This window comes from Glycine max, chromosome 20, assembly GCF_000004515.6.
Source record: "Glycine max cultivar Williams 82 chromosome 20, Glycine_max_v4.0, whole genome shotgun sequence".
In the NCBI taxonomy this organism is placed as follows: domain Eukaryota; kingdom Viridiplantae; phylum Streptophyta; class Magnoliopsida; order Fabales; family Fabaceae; genus Glycine; species Glycine max.
The window spans coordinates 8,586,988-8,604,872 of NC_038256.2; the positions used below are offsets into that span (position 1 = coordinate 8,586,988).

General features: G+C 32.2%; 1 protein-coding gene across 4 annotated transcripts; it reads left to right on the top strand.

The window, feature by feature from the left end:
- The first annotated feature begins 11,151 nt into the window (after positions 1 to 11,151).
- On the top strand, positions 11,152 to 17,766 carry LOC100801544 (putative disease resistance RPP13-like protein 1). Of its 4 annotated transcripts, none has more exons than XR_420175.4 (4): positions 11,152 to 15,135; positions 16,087 to 16,226; positions 17,137 to 17,338; positions 17,409 to 17,766. XR_420175.4 is itself a non-coding variant. In XM_003556754.5 (2 exons), the coding sequence occupies exon 1, from the start codon at positions 11,328 to 11,330 to the stop codon at positions 15,102 to 15,104; it is 3,777 nt and encodes a 1,258-aa protein (XP_003556802.1). In that variant the 5' UTR covers positions 11,152 to 11,327; the 3' UTR covers positions 15,105 to 15,135; positions 16,087 to 16,439. The 4 variants fall into 4 exon arrangements, 1 of the variants encoding a protein (XP_003556802.1); XR_420176.4 differs by having other exon boundaries at positions 17,455 to 17,766; XR_420174.4 differs by having other exon boundaries at positions 17,137 to 17,766.
- The last annotated feature ends 119 nt before the right edge of the window (positions 17,767 to 17,885 follow it).

A 17,885-nucleotide genomic window follows, 5' to 3' on the forward strand; every position in this document is an offset into this window, starting at 1 on the left:
ATTTATGGAAAGATTTTTTTTTACTGGAGATAAAAATTATATATTTTTTTATTAGTTAAAAATAGAAATTATATTTAAAATATAAAATATGAAAGTGATTTTTTTAAAAGAAAGTGATTATATCTGTACTTAATTTTTGGAGAGAATTTTTCTATTAAAGATAGAAATTATATATTTAAAAATCTGTACTTAATAGGGAGGAACTTGTTTACAGTTAAAAATTATACGTTTTTGTTATTAGTCAGAAAATTATAAATTATATTTAAAATAAGAAATATTAAGATGATTTTTTTAAAATCAAGTAAGAAAATCTATATTAAATTTACGGGGAGAAATATTTTTTTAGTAATGATAGAAATTATATATAAAAAATATGAAAGTGAAATTTATACTTTTCTTAAAAGTTAAAATATGAAGCAAGAAAATCTAATTTTATACTTTTCTTAAAAGTTAAAATATGAAGCAAGAAAATGTAATTTTACTTCATAATGATTTTTGAATCATTTATTATTCAAAATGAATATGAATAATTTTATGAAGATGTGAAGTGAAATTTAGACTTTTTTTAAAATATAAAATATATAAATATAACACATGGGGATTTACTATTTTATGAAAACAAATAAAAGAATTTATACTCAATTCATGGAGATGAACTTTTTTATAAAGATTATTTTTATTAAAATTAAAATTTATTCAGTATAATTAATATATATTTAATTACAAAACAAAAATTAATTTAAATCAATGAAATTGTGATTATTAACTTCTCTATGAAAAAATAAAGTAAAAAATAAATTTAGGAAAATAATTATTTATTTCTTATTTAAATCACTTTAAACAAACACTATTAATTTTTCTATTATTTCATTTTTTATGTCTTCTTAAAATTTAATTTTCTAGAAAAAATATATTATATTATAGTTTCTTATATTTTTAATTATTTTTGTAATAATATAATATAATTATATATAAAATATAACACGTGAGGGTTTTTCTTTCTTCATGAAAGTAAGTAGGAAAATTTTTACTTAATTCACATGGATAAACAATTTATTTAAAATCACATTAATAATTATAATACATACTTATAATTAGAGATCTCTTTTGGTACTCCTCTTCTATATATTTTTATACATTTATGTTTCCATTTAAAGAAGAGATTATATTAAATTTGTTCTTGAACATATTTTATTATATTTTTTTATATAGGAAAATGATGCATGGGTTGAGAATATGTCTCTTTCTCTTAAATAGATTTTGGAAGTTAATTAGTTAATCTCATACATTTGTAGTGTATTATAGACAAATACAAATGTTTCTATGAATATAACAAATAAACATAAAATTTGAATATCATGTTTTGGATTGTTGTCCATCTATTAGATAACTTTTGGATAAATTTGATTTGTTTCTTTAATTTAATAAATTTGATATATTGTCCAACTTGATTTATTCTACAAGATAATATGACATTATTTTTTTCTATAAAATATTTATATTCATAATAATTCTTATATAATAGTAAAAAAATAACTTGTGTATTGTACATGTCCAAAAATTAGTTAAATACAATTATCACTTAAACCAATTAATTTAATGGATATTTTTGAAATAAAATTTAAAGCTATTATAGTATTAATTAAAAATAACTAATTTATTTATTTTATTGATTTTGATAAATTATTTATTTATTTCTTATAAATAATAACGGATATTTTTTGTGGATCTTGAAAAATTAATTATTTGTTTCTATAGAAATAATTCAATAAACAGCATTACTATTTTAGTCAGACACGTCCTTGTCTGTTTGCGAAATGGGTGGTTGGATGGCAGAAAGAATACAGTGTTTGCAATCAATGTTGCTGAAGAGTCGCTTTCAACTTTGTATTTTGCCCAGGTAGGACCACTCAAGCAAAAGCAAACAAGAATATTAGCATTATTGAGGTATCGCGAAAATTTAACCTTTCACCATATTTTATGTTAGAATAAAGGATGAAAGTTTGAAAAAAAAAAGGAAAAAAAAAATATTTGAATAGTGTTTCACTTTCTATATAGAGAACTCATTTCTTCTTTTTTCCTTGTCCTAGTTCAGAAGCATTTTTTCAACTTTTCTTTCTCCTTCTCATATTTCAGTCGATGCATTTCCGGCAAACTTCTCCCTCTTCCTTTCTGTCGTTCTAAAATTTTGGTTGGCTTTAAGAGTGACTTTTTAAGTCACATTTTTCGGTTGGCTTTAAGAGTGACTTTGTAAGTCATATTTTTCGGTTGCCTTTAAGAGTGACTTTGTAAGTCATATTTTTCGGTTGGCTTTAAGAGTGACTTTTTAAGTCACATTTTTCGGTTGGCTATTAGAGTGACTTTTCAAGTCATATTTTCGGGTGGCTTTAGAGTGACTTTTCAAGTCATACAAGAGGGTGTAATTCTAGAAAATGTTCCCTCAGTGCAGTGGGAATCTTATACAGTGATCTGGGCTGTTTTATCCTGGGGACGTCGTGATTGATAGTCTGCTTGCACAATTTTTGGAAGTGCCACGAAACGTCTTAAAGAAAGCGACATTGTCCGTGACTCAGCTAGTAATTTTTTCGGTTTGCCATAAACTATTGTTACAACAATTTTAAGACGCTTTCAGTTTTGCTATGGCTACCGTAGATATTACTGGCTCGAACAGCAATGACCTCAACAAACCTTTTAGGTTTGAAGGGTATCATTTCAAACGTTGGCAACAAAAGATGATGTTTTATTTAACTATGAGAAAAGTTGTCTATGTTTTGAACACTGATATTCCGGTGGTACTTGAGGATGCTGAGAAGGAAGTGAAGGATAAAATGACTATAGAATTAGCTCTTTGGAATGAAAATGATTACCTATGCAAGAATTTCATTCTGAATGGATTAGCTGATGATCTCTATGATTATTATAGCCCATATAAATCTGCCAAATTAGTTTGGCTGGCTTTGGAAAAGAAGTATGATACTGAGGAAGCTGGGACTAAAAAGTATGTTGTTAGCCGCTACCTCAAGTATCAAATGACTGATGATAAATCAGTAGAGTCTCAATCCCATGAGATACAAAAAATTGCTCATGATATCATATCAGAGGGTATGACATTGGATGAGCAATTTCAGGTTGCTGTCATCATAGACAAATTGCCTCCTGGCTGGAAGGATTTCAAAAACCTTCTCAGACACAAGACCAAAGAATTCTCTTTGGAGTTTTTGATCACACGTCCACGCATTGAGGAAGAGGCACGCAGACAAGATCAGAAAGATGAAGTGTTGGTTGTGTCTCACAACAACACTAAAAGGAAGAACACAAGTGCAGTTCTGAAGCCTATTGGCAAAAACTTTAAGAATCAGAACCGCAATGTGAGCAATACCTCCAACCGCAACAAGAACCCCCCAAGGGTCCAACATGCTAGACAACATCCACCTGCCAAGAATAATCCCGGTGAGCCATTCCTCTGCTACAATTGTGGCAAACCGGGACATATGGCACGTAAATGCAGAAATCCTTCAATGACAAGTGCTCCCCAGGCTAACATGACTCAAGAGACATACATAGCTGTGATAACATAAATCAATATGATTGGAGGATCAGATGGATGGTGGGTAGACACTGGCGCCTCCCTCCATGTCTGTTATGATCATGCTATGTTTAAAACATACACGAATGTTGAAAATAAGAAAGTGTTGTTGGGTGATTCCCACACCACTACTATTGCTGGAACTGGAGATGTTGAACTGAAATTTACCTCTGGAAAGACTTTGATTCTCAAAGATGTGATGCATACTCCAAAGATGAGAAAGAATCTGGTTTCTGGTTTTCTTTTAAACAAGGCTGGGTTTACTCAGACCATAGGTGCAAATTTATTTACTTTGACCAAGAATGGGGTATTTGTAGGGAAAGGGTACGCCACTGATGGCATGTTCAAATTGAATCTTGATATTAATAAAGTTTCTCCTTCTGCTTACATGCTTTGTGATTTTAATATCTGGCATTCTAGATTTTGTCATATAAATAGTCGTTGCATATCTAATATGAGTAACTTAGGTTTTATTCCAAAGCTATCTTCAAATCACTTTGAAAAATGTGTTTTTTGCAGTCAATGTAAAATAACTAAGAAATCACATAAATCAGTAGTTAAAGAATCTGAGCCATTGGATTTAATACATTCTAATATATGTGAATTTGATGGAACGTTGACCAGAAATGGAAAACGATATTTTATCACTTTTATTGATGACTGCTCTGATTATACATATGTATATCTTATGAAAAATAAAAGTGAAGCGCTTGACATGTTTAAGTTATTTGTAACAGAAATTGAAAATCAATTCAATAAGAAAATTAAGAAACTTCGAAGTGATAGAGGCACAGAGTATGATTCCAGTTTGTTTAATGAGTTTTATAATTTGCATGGAATCATACATGAAACGACTGTTCCATATTCACCTGAAATGAACGGTAAAGCTGAAAGAAAGAACAGAACTTTTACAAAATTAGTTGTAGCTACTATGTTGAGTTCTAGTGCAACATTTTTTTGGTGGGGCGAAATTTTGTTAACTGTTTGTTATGTGCTAAATAGAATCCCCAAATCAAAAAGCAAGACATCTCCCTATGAGATATTAAAGAAAAAACAACCAAAATTGTCTTATTTGAGAACTTGGGGATGTCTGGCCTATGTAAGGATCCCAGATCCTAAGAGGGTTAAACTTGCAAGTAGAGCCTATGAATGTGTGTTCATTGGTTATGCTATTAATAGCAAAGCGTATAGGTTTTATGACCTAAACGCAAAAGTGATCATAGAGTCAAATGATGCTGATTTTTATGAAAATAAATTTCCTTTTAAATTAAGGGATAGTGTGGGTACTTCATTCAATTATCTTCCTGCTATTAGTAGTGAAAATCTTGCACAACCAGAACCAGATATAGAGCCTCGAAGAGGTAAGAGAGCAAGAATTGCTAAAGATTATGGGCCCGATTATATGGCTTATACATTAGAGGAGGATCCATCAAACCTCCAAGAAGCTTTGTCTTCTTTGGATGCTGACTTGTGGCAAGAAGCCATTAATGATGAGATGGATTCTTTAGAATCTAACAAGACATGGCATTTAGTAGACTTGCCTCCTGGTTGCAAACCAATTGGTTGTAAATGGATCTTGAAAAAGAAACTAAAACCTGATGGTACTGTGGATAAATACAAGGCTCGCCTTGTAGCAAAGGGTTTTAGGTAAAGAGAGAATGTGGATTTCTTCGACACCTTTTCACCAGTCACTAGAATAACATCTATTCGGGTGCTAATATCTCTTGCTGCTATTCACAGTCTAGTGGTACACCAAATGGATGTTAAAACTGTTTTTTTAAATGGTGAATTGGAAGAGGAAATCTATATGGAACAACCTGAAGGGTTTGTGATTCATGGACAAGAAGATAAAGTATGCAAGTTAGATAAATCTTTGTATGGCCTAAAACAAGCACCTAAGCAGTGGCATGAAAAGTTTGATAACTTAATAGTCTCGAATGGGTTTAAGGTGAATGAAAGTGACAAATGCATTTACTACAAATCTGTAAATAATATTTGCACTATCATAGGTGTATATGTCAATGACCTTCTCATATTTGGTTCAAATATTCATGTAGTGAACGATGTGAAATCATTGTTGTGTAACAACTTTGATATGAAAGACCTCGGAGAAGCAAGTGTAATCCTTGGTATTAACATTACTAGGTCAAAAGAGGGAATTTCTCTGGATCAATCTCACTACATTGAGAAGATCTTAAAGAAATATGACTACTTTGACTGTAAACCTACTAGTACACCATATGATCCAAGTGTAAAACTGTTTAAGAACACTGGTGAAGGTATACGACAAGCTGAGTACGCAAGTATCATTGACAGCCTTAGGTATGCCACTGATTGTACTAGACCCGACATAGCCTATGTTGTGGGATTATTATGTAGGTTTACCAGTAGACCTAGTATGGAGCACTGACACGTTATTGAAAGGGTAATGAGGTACCTTAAAAGAACCATAAACCTTGGATTACATTATAAAAGGTTTCCCGCTGTACTTGAAGGATACAGCGATGCAGATTGGAACACTCTTTCAGATGATTCCAAAGCAACTAGCGGCTATATATTTAGCATAGCTGGTGGGGCTGTTTCTTGGAAGTCAAAGAAACAGACTATCTTAGCTCATTCCACTATGGAATCTGAGATGATAGCACTAGCAACTGCTAGTGAGGAAGCAAGTTGGTTGAGAAGCTTACTTGCAGAGATTCCTTTATGGGAAAGACCGATACCAGCTGTGTTGATCCATTGTGATAGTACCGCGGCTATTGCAAAAATTGAGAACCGTTATTACAATGGTAAGAAACAACAGATACGTCATAAGCACAACACTATTAGAGAATTACTCTCAACAGGAGCTGTTAGAGTGGATCACGTACGCACTGACGATAATTTAGCAGATCCTTTGACAAAAGGATTAGCTAGAGAGAAAGTCCATAACACTTCTAAAAGAATGGGACTATTGCCCTTACTGCGATGATCATTCATGATGGTAACTTGACCTAAATGACTGGAGATCCCAAGAACTAGGTTCAATGGGTAATAACAAGTTATGAAGTGATATGAGATGAACATGTTGTTATAAGTGAAAGCAACATGATTCCTGAAGTAACAAGAGGATGAGTTATGAAAAAAATTCATAATTCTTAATGAGATCTATACTCTACGTTGAGTGGAGTACCTAGGCTACAAGAGTACTCTTGATAGACTCACCTATGTGAATGTTGAAGTGGGGGTCGCTTCATATGAAATTTTGGACAAAAATTTCTAGAGCGTTCACTATACCGGGATAGACGTGCATGGCCTTTAACGCACGGGCTTTATAGAATACACCTATGAAAATGTTGTGTGTGGTTTGATGTCAGAGATAGAGTTCAAGACTTCGAGTCACTCTAGTAAAATCTGAATCTTACTCACTATGCAAAGGTTCAAGTTGTATGACACCTTTGTTTATGCACAATTTTATGAAATCCTCGGAAATCTTCTTTTCAAATTTCAAGTGGGGGATTGTTAGAACAAAGGATGAAAGTTTGAAAAAAAAGAAAGGAAAAAAAAGGCTTCAAGTCCCACATCGCTCAGGATAAACACTTGAATAGTGTTTCACTCCCTATATATAGAGAGCTCATTTCTTCTTTTTTCCTTGCCCCAGTTGAGAAGCATTTCCTCAACTTTTCTTTCTCCCTCCCATATTTCAGCCGATGCATTTCCGGTAAATTTCTCCCTCTTTCTTTCTGTTGCTCTAAAATTTTGGTTGGCTTTAAGAGTGACTTTTTAAGTCACATTTTTCGGTTGACTTTAAGAGTGATTTTGTAAGTCATATTTTTCGGTTGCCTTTAAGAGTGACTTTTTAAGTCACATTTTTCGGTTGGCTATTAGAGTGACTTTTCAAGTCATATTTTCGGGTGGCTTTAAAGTGACTTTTCAAGTCATACAAGAGGGTGTAATTCTAGAAAAGGTCCCCTTAATACAGTGAGAATCTTATACAGTGATCTGAGTTGTTTTATCCTGGGGATGTTGTGGTTGATAGTCTGTTTGCACAATTTTCGACAGTGTCACAAAACGTCTTAAAGAAAGCGACATTGTCCGTGACTCAGCAAATAATTTTTTTAGTTTGCCATAAACTATTGTTACAACATTTTATATGGAACATGAAAAGATATAACGAGTATTAGGTGGCAAGTGGCATAAATCATGATGAAAATATTCATGATGAAAATGTTCTTTGGAGATATTTTATTGAAGGTATGTTTTTGAGTAAATAATAAATAAATACACAATAACTTCACTGCCAATTCGCTGTTGTCGCTCAGTCATCCTTTACTAAGAAAAAAATCAAAAGGTTTACGCGTTTATTATTGAATGTGAACACAAAACATTGACTTGACTTAAAAGCATTCTAACACAATAATTTATCATTACCACAAGTCTGTATCACATCCAACATTTAGCTGAAGTTTCAGAGTATTCATACATGTACAATTTGCTGAACAAGAGAAGAGACGGTTTTTGCTATGGATGGATAGGCACTTACCAATAGAAAGATAGGATAACTTCTGTGGAGTTTTGAGATTGCTTTACCAATAGAAAGCTGAATGTTTCAAGAATTCTTTGCCAAAAAAAAAAAAACCATTAAATGGATTAATTGAAAAGTTAAAGAAAATGGAGAACACCTAAATTAAATATTATGCGTGATAACCGGTGGAAAGACACAAAGTAAAATGATAATTTGAAACATAAGACAAATTTCGTTAAATTGAGATAGATGAAATAAACTCTTTATTGTACTATTGATCTCTATAATTTAAATAATCTATAATTTAAATAATATATAATTTTTGTTTTGTATAGTTAATATATTCTGAATTGAAAACGAGAATGTGAGAAATTTAAATAATAATAATAAAAGAACTTAAGTGTAACATTTAATGTAAGAACTAGGAAGGGATTACGTAATAAAAAAACGATTATTTTGGGTACAGAGAGTAAGAAGGGATTAAAATGCTATATTAACACCGAGGATAAATTGGGAAAGAATAGAAAAAAAATAAAAATAAAAAGAAAATAAAAATCCCATTTATGCACAGTACAAAACGAGTTTGTGTTACGCATGGTCAATATGCACTTCTACAGTTTTACGTTCTCTTCTAGGTAATGGAGAAGCTAGCAATCAGGCTAGCACGTAGATGCCCAAAGCCCCAACTCCTTATTAATTATCCTTATTAATTATTGACATCGTGTTCCACTATTTACTTACATACATTAATCATGAGTTTTATTTCATGTTGATCTTAGTTGTTTAGTACTTAAGAAGGCTTACGAAAATTGAGAATATGATATGGGATACCTAACTAGACAAATAGATTGAAAGCTTCTCATGAGATAATTTTACCTTGGTTATGATATTTGTAATTTAAAATTCATAAATGTACAAAATTGTAGAACTAACTTTTCTTAAATTTAAGCAGCAGCCCCTGAACATTTTTTGGAACTATTTTTTTTATTAATACTCAAATTTAATTATTGTCATACACTGCACTAATTTTTATGGGGTATGACAATATCAACCGTGTAATTTAACTAGTGTCTGATATTTGTTATCATTTAATAAGATATATTGGAGATAACATGATATGAGATATACTTTTTTGGTTGTGTAGCTATTGTTTAAAGGGAGATGCCTTGGAAGGTTTGTTTTTATGTATATATCCTAATTCCTAGAGGTATTGCTTTTTATGTCTATTGTTATGCACGTATTATTTTCTGTGGTTTTGTCATATCTTTTGTATTCTATAACTTTGGAACAAAAGATATATTCAACTAAACTGATTCACATAAAATTAAAAAGAAAGGAGGATAAGAAATAAGACCACATTCTTGAAGATACTTGGTTAAATTCATTTAATGCCACTTATTGATTATTGTGAAATATATGATTTAATATTTTTTAATTACAACAATATGAGGTTATTTTTCTTATTACTCATTAATTAGTTTTCTTATTTTATAAATCGCTTCGTAGTATTTCATGTGGTCTAATATATCATGTGGTCTAATATAATTTAAATTTTTATTGGCAGAAGAATAACCAAAATTGTGTTCTATCAGATATCTACTGTCTAAATCAGACAAAAAAAATCAAACTATAATTTTAATTAAAAAAATACATAACTTTTTTAACTTTATTTTTTCATTTATACTTTTTATAATTGTACTCTTCTTTTTAAATTTACGTATCAACTAAATAAAAAAAAAACAGTAATCAAGAACTGGAAACATAAAATATAGATTTTCTGTTAAACTAAAAATAATGTGCAGATAAACAAATAAATCTTCAATTTCTAAATAAATTGTTGAAAATAAAATTATACTTATTAATTTTATTAGTAAATCATTTAATTTAACTTAAAATGCATTTTGCAAACTATAAATAGAGAATAGTTTTTTTTTTGCCGAAGAATATTCTCAAACCAACACGTTATACATATTTATTAAATAAAATTACAATTTTATCTAAAACAGAAAATAAATAAATATTATAACTATATTTTTTCCTTTATTTCTGTAATAAAGTAAGCATAATAGTCATGCACTGAAAATAGAAAATATAAATTTTAATTTTAATTGTTAAATAGAACTACAATTTTAATAAAAACAAAAAATACATAGTTTTTTTACTATATTTTTTCATTTATGTGGTTAATAATTGTAGTTAAAAGGATGTTGGGTTCAACATCATTTGAACCAATGATTAGTTGATTTTTAACTATATATCTTACATTTGTGTAAGTGATAATTATACTTATTTTTAAATTTATTTATAAATTAATAATAAAAAGATATTAAAAGATACAGATTATAAGAATTTGAAAGTAAAATTATAAAGTTATTAAATGATTAATCAATTTCTTTTTTACCCGTTCCTATGGTAAAAAGAGTTTCCATCTATTCTTAAGTAACTTCTTTTAAAAGTAAAGTAGTAATCATGAATTAAAAATAGAAAATATAAATTTTATTTCATATTAAAAATAATGGGTAGATAGATCAATAAACCTTCAACTTCTTTATAAAGATTGTAAATAAAAATTATACTTAATATTTTTATGAACAGATTTTCTAATTTAACTATAAATATTGCAAAATGTGGGTTGTTGGACAAGGAAAGAACAGTGTCTGGAAATTGCAATCAATGCTCTCGAAAAGTCCCTTTCAACTTTTGTATTTAGCCAACGGAGTCCACTTCCACTCAACCAAAAGCAAACAAAAATATTAGCATGATCGAGGCATCTATCAAAATTTAACGTTAACCATATTTATATTGAAGGGGAAAAGAAATATAAAATATAGGAGGAAAGATGAATTATTTTCTTTTTATTTCTCGTATTAGGACAAGGAAAAATAACTTTTATTGATAAAAAAGGTTAACATGGATCACATCCGTGATGGATCGAGATTAATAATAAATTGTAGTACTATAATCAAGATAATTGAAAATGTTTTTCAGAGATATTTTTATTTGAAAGCATTTCTTGAGTAAATATACAATGATGCTGCCATACTGCCGGTCAGTCAAAATGTTATCGAAAAAAAAAAAGGATTCAAGTACTATTGATCATTGAAGGTGAAAACAAAACATTGACCTAACTTAAAAGCATTTCTAACACATTAATTATTCTCATTACCAGAAGACTGTATCACATTCAGCATTTTGCTAAAGTTTCAGAGTATTCATACAGTTTGCTAAACAAGAGAAGAGATGGCTTTTGCTATGGTGGGAGAGGCACTTATCTCTGCTTCTGTGGAGATCTTGTTGGATAGGATAACTTCTGCGGAGTTTCGAGATTTCTTTGCCAATAGAAAGCTGAATGTTTCTCTCTTGGACGAGCTGAAGATAAAGCTGTTGGAACTCAATGCTGTGCTCAATGATGCTGAGGAGAAACAGATCACTAATGAAGCAGTGAAGGCATGGCTTGATGAGTTGAAAGATGCTGTTCTAGACGCTGAGGATTTGTTGGACGAAATCAACACAGATTCTCTGAGGTGCAAGGTGGAGGGACAATGTAAAACCTTTACTAGCCAGGTGTGGTCATCACTTTCTTCTCCCTTTAATCAATTCTATAAGAGCATGAATTCCAAGCTTGAAGCAATATCTAGAAGGCTTGAAAATTTTCTTAAACGGATAGATAGTCTCGGTTTGAAAATTGTTGCTGGCAGAGTCTCTTACAGAAAAGATACAGATCGATCGGTGGAATATGTCGTTGCAAGAGACGATGACAAAAAGAAGCTGTTGAGCATGCTTCTCTCTGATGAAGATGAGAATAATAATCACATACAAGTGCTGACAATATGGGGCATGGGAGGTCTTGGAAAAACAACCCTTGCTCAGAGCCTTTTAAATGATGATGCAGTGCAGAACCATTTTGATCTCAAAGCTTGGGCATGGGTATCTGATCCTTTTGATGTGTTTAAGGCAACAAAGGCAATTGTTGAATCTGCCACTTCTAAAACTTGTGATATTACTAATTTTGATGCTCTTCGTGTTGAATTGAAGACCACCTTTAAAGATAAATTTTTTTTGCTTGTGCTCGATGACCTTTGGAATATGCAGTATCATGATTGGGATCAACTAATAACCCCTTTTAGCTGTGGGAAAAAGGGAAGTAAAATCATTGTGACAACCCGACAACACAGAATTGCAGAAATCACTCGTACATTTCCCATTCATGAGCTGAAGATTCTTACGGATGACAACTGTTGGTGTATACTTGCTAAACATGCATTTGGAAATCAAGGATATGACAAATATCCAATCCTAGCAGAAATTGGTAGACAAATTGCAACAAAATGCAAGGGTCTACCATTAGCAGCCAAAACATTGGGAGGTCTTTTGCGATCAAATGTTGATGCAGAGTATTGGAAAGGAATTCTGAACAGCAACATGTGGGCAAATAATGAAGTTTTACCGGCTTTATGCATAAGTTATCTTCATCTTCCACCACATCTGAAAAGATGTTTTGCCTATTGCTCAATTTTTCCTAGACAACATTTGTTGGATAGGAAGGAATTGATTCTGTTATGGATGGCTGAAGGCTTTCTTACACAAATCCACGGAGAGAAAGCAATGGAATCAGTAGGTGAAGACTACTTCAATGAATTGTTATCTAGATCTTTAATTGAAAAAGACAAAAATGAGGGAAAGGAACAACTTCGAATGCATGACCTTATTTACGATTTAGCCAGGCTAGTTTCTGGGAAGAGATCTTGTTACTTTGAAGGAGGAGAAGTCCCATTAAATGTTCGCCATTTGACATATCGTCAAAGAGACTATGATGTCTCTAAAAGATTTGAGGGCTTGTATGAGCTGAAGGTTTTGCGCAGCTTTTTACCACTGTGTGGATATAAATTTTTTGGTTATTGTGTATCCAAAAAGGTGACCCATGATTGGCTGCCAAAAGTAACATATCTGCGAACATTGTCCTTGTTTGGCTACAGAAATATCACTGAGCTGCCTGATTCAATAAGCAATTTGGTACTATTGCGGTATCTTGACCTTTCCCATACTTCCATCAAAAGTTTGCCTGATGCAGCCTTTAGGCTTTACAATTTGCAGACTTTGAAATTATCAAGTTGTTATTATCTTACGGAGTTGCCTGAACAGATAGGAGATTTGTTACTCTTACGATATCTTGACCTTTCTCATACTCCCATCAATCGGCTGCCTGAACAGATAGGAAATTTGGTCAATCTATGCCACCTTGATATTAGAGGCACAAATTTGTCGGAGATGCCATCACAAATAAGCAAGCTACAAGATCTCCGTGTGTTGACTTCTTTTGTTGTAGGCAGAGAAGGTGGAGTAACTATAAGAGAATTAAGAAAGTTTCCTTACTTGCAAGGTACGCTTTCCATTTTGAGGCTACAAAATGTTGTTGATCCCAAGGATGCTGTTCAAGCTGACTTAAAGAAGAAAGAGCACATTGAGGAGCTTATGCTGGAGTGGGGCAGTGAACCACAAGATTCACAAATTGAGAAAGATGTACTTCAGAACCTGCAATCGTCGACAAATTTAAAGAAACTCAGCATAAGCTACTACAGTGGCACAAGCTTTCCTAAATGGTTGGGTGACTCTACATATTCTAATGTTATAGACCTTCGCATCACTGATTGCAACTATTGCTTTTCACTTCCACCATTAGGACAACTACCTTCTCTCAAGGAGCTTGTGATAGGAAGGATGAAAATGGTGAAGACAGTTGGTGAAGAATTCTACTGCAACAATGGGGGTTCCCTTTCATTTCAACCATTTCCATTGTTGGAGAGTATCCGGTTCAAAGAGATGTCAGAGTGGGAAGAGTGGCTACCATTTGAAGGTGGAGGCAGAAAATTTCCTTTTCCTTGCCTTAAGCGTTTGAGTTTATCAGAATGCCCCAAGTTGAGAGGAAACTTGCCCAACCATCTACCTTCATTGACAGAGGTTAGTATATCAGAGTGCAACCAGCTAGAGGCAAAATCACATGATCTACATTGGAACACATCAATTGAAGACATAAATATTAAAGAAGCAGGAGAAGACTTGTTGTCTTTGCTTGACAACTTTTCTTATAGGAATCTACGGATTGAAAAATGTGAGAGCTTGTCATCTTTTCCAAGAATAATACTAGCTGCCAATTGTCTCCAAAGGTTGACTCTTGTGGATATCCCCAATTTGATTTCCTTCTCAGCTGATGGCTTGCCAACGTCATTGCAATCACTTCAAATTTACAACTGTGAGAACTTAGAATTTCTGTCTCCCGAATCATGCCTCAAATACATATCACTTGAATCTCTGGCAATTTGCGGAAGCTGTCATTCCCTGGCGTCCTTACCATTAGATGGTTTCTCTTCCCTGCAATTTCTTCGTATCGAGGAATGTCCCAACATGGAAGCAATTACTACTCATGGTGGAACGAATGCTCTCCAATTAACTACACTTACTGTTTGGAATTGTAAGAAACTTAGGTCACTTCCAGAGCAGATTGATCTTCCTGCCCTTTGTCGGTTATACCTTAATGGGCTTCCAGAGCTAACATCATTGCCCCCAAGGTGTTTGCCTTCCAGTTTACAAACACTTGAAGTTGATGTTGGAATGCTATCATCGATGTCTAAACACGAGTTAGGTTTCTTATTCCAACGCCTCACTTCTCTGTTTCGTCTTTCCATTGCTGGTTTTGGGGAGGAAGATGTTGTTAACACCCTGTTGAAGGAGTGCTTACTGCCCACTTCCCTGCAATATCTGTCCCTACGATTTTTAGATGATTTAAAGTTGTTGGAAGGAAAAGGGCTTCAACATCTCACTTCCCTCACAGAGCTTGCCATCTGGCATTGTAAAAGCCTAGAGTCCTTGCCCGAAGATCAGCTTCCATCCTCTCTTGAATTACTGGAGATAGGTAGTTGTCCTTTACTAGAAGCAAGGTATCAAAGTCGGAAAGGGAAACACTGGTCTAAGATTGCTCACATTCCTGCTATCAAGATAAATGGTAAAGTGATAATATGACCCTGTGGCATGAGTAGGAACCATCCAGAAGGTAAAATAAGGCTTCAATTATTTTGAGAATGTATAGTGTTAATGCTTTTTTTTTTTTTAGCAGTGGTAATTTGCATCATGGGGTTTAATTTTATTTGACATTTAAATAAGCTAAAATGGGTTTAATTGAATGAATAGTACTGAGAAGCCATTTATTAAATTTTGTGAATTGTTAAGAGTTGTCCAAGAGTTTTGTTTTTTGGAAGGATTGTCCAAGAGTTGGACTATAAAGTCACATTTTAATCTTTTACTTATGACAATGTGTCGTGTGGTTCCTATTTCTATAAGTTAGAGATTAAAAGGAGACGATTTTTCTGAAAAATAGGAACTACAATTTACATTTTTCAAAAAACAGAGGGAATAAAATTAGATGAGTCATTTTTTAAATACTAAACATGAACATTTCTATATTTATATATTTAACCCTTTTATAATTTTTGAAAGCTTCAGGGATTTATTTTCCAACTTGGCACATGTTTAAATAATTAAACCTTCTATTTATATAAAGGTTGATACTTTATATTGTCTTAAAGTTATGTGGTTTCTTAATTTATATTGTTGTTGGTATAGTGGAGTATAAAAACGTTTTTATATTTTGTTTAAATTTGCTTTCATTTGTTAAAAGGATACATTTTAATATGTTTGATTAGAGATTGCCTTTACACAGGATATTAGTTCTTTGGTGTTTACTAGTAGATGCTGAGTGGTGTAATTGGTGTGATGGATTATTGAGGCAAATTAATGTTAAGGAAGTAAAATGATGGAATTCATCTTTCTAATCTATTTTTCTTTTTTGAAAAAAAAAATAGAAATTCCATCAAATGTTCTGTTTACAAACTCAAATGGTAGATAATATTGATTGTTGTCTATGCTAGAATCTGGAACTTGTTTTGGATTATTACAGTGTTGCACAATTCTTATTGATAATATTGATTTGGAAATGTTGATACAGATGGTTGCTGAGGTCCCGGGTGTGCAATATTTGCTGACCATTTCAGTCAAGTTGTCACTTTTGTTTCTTCACCAGTGGATGGTTTCTATTGAATCATCTGAACCCAACACTAGAAATTTCCTCTATAACATTTGTACTTGGTACAAATTAACCTGTTGTCTATTGATGTTTTTTTTTTAATGTTTTTGATAAGCAAAAGATATTTTATTGTTGTGGTTTGTTGATGTTGATGTTCTATTAGCTGGATGATGATTGATATTTGATACCTATTTTTTCTTTGTATTAAATTTTAAGTTAACCCTGTTCATTTGTCCTTATTTTCTCCAAGTTGAATAATTATTTCAAAATGTTTTGATTACAGTGCAAGCTTGCAAGTGAATGAAGTGATAGGTTGATGTTTTTTACTGCTGCATTTGGCTTTTTGGTCTAACCTTGCTAATTCCATAGTCTTGGAGCTTACATGGTTAAATATTTCAGATTAAGTTATTGTTTAAAACTTTCAAAAAATAAAAAGAATATAGTTAGAGGGAAACAATGTCAATGAGTTAGATTATAAAATCTAGTTTTTGACTTAATAAAAAACAATGAATAAAAGAGTAACAAATTAAGCATATATTTATGATACAAGAAAAAAATATGCAAAAAGGTAGTTTGTAGCTCCTTTCAAAATTAATATCATCTCGCTTTTTGGCATTAGAATCTTCACTTAATTGTGGTATCAAATTCTTTTGATATTGGCCATCTAATTCTTTGATTTTTTTTTTGGTGCTATAATCTACTTGATTACACAAGGAGTATTCTCAAGTAGTCTTTGCACTTCCTCTTCCACATTAATACTCACTCCTTAATTTCGTACAACATAACTTTTACAAGGACAAACCATATTAAACAATGTTGAATAACCCAACTAATTTAGCACAGAATATTGTATGAACAAATTGTTCATAGTTTCATACTAGCAAGTTGTTAACAGAACCTCAATTAATAGTATTTTTTGTGGATTTTTCTTGGATTCAATTGTAATCTTAGTTGTATTTTTCATTCTATCAGTTGATTTTTCTTGGATTCAATATGGTAACAAACCATTGCTTATAGAAGAAACGTTCCTCTAGCTGGCTACCAAATCACACTTCTCCATCAGGACAATCTTCTTTGGGTACCAATCCCTAACAATAAAAACAAGTTAAGCACGACTGATAGAGTATGCTTATGTTTCCTAAATTAGAGGCCAGGAACTACCTCCAAAATTAAGGTAAGAAGCTAGAATTTCTGAAATTTCTCATTGTCTTCCTCTTATTCATTACATGTATATGTATTTATAGCTAGTGAAATAGAAAGGATAGCTACTAATCCTAACGGCCTCACCAGCACTAAGGGGAACAAGCCATAACCGAATGGATAGTCGAGGGGGACAAGCACTACAATCACTACAGAGGATAATTCCTATACCACCCTTTTGCTAACAGACTGGGTAGTTGCAGAAGGAACTTAGTGGATGAACTCCTCCCGTCCTGAGGGCTTCTTCATGATTCTTCTCGGCCTTGAGGTGCTATCAACGACAGTTAATTTTGCTCTTATAATTTCAAATGTTAATTATGGTGTTTTACTAGATAACAAAATTTGAATTGGATATGTATTGAAGATAAAGCTTATTAATTCAAGATATTGCCTATTGTTTAACTTGATTTCTTTTTCTGGTGGAAGAAGTTTGATGTTGCTCTATTTAAAGATCAAAACATGTAATAAGTAATAACCCTATATAAGGTTTACAATGATACCTTTCACCATGACCTACCAAC

Coding starts and splice junctions, on each gene's coding strand:
- LOC100801544 (XM_003556754.5), top strand. CDS start 11,328: ATGGCTTTTGCTATGGTGGGAGAGGCACTTATCTCTGCTTCTGTGGAG.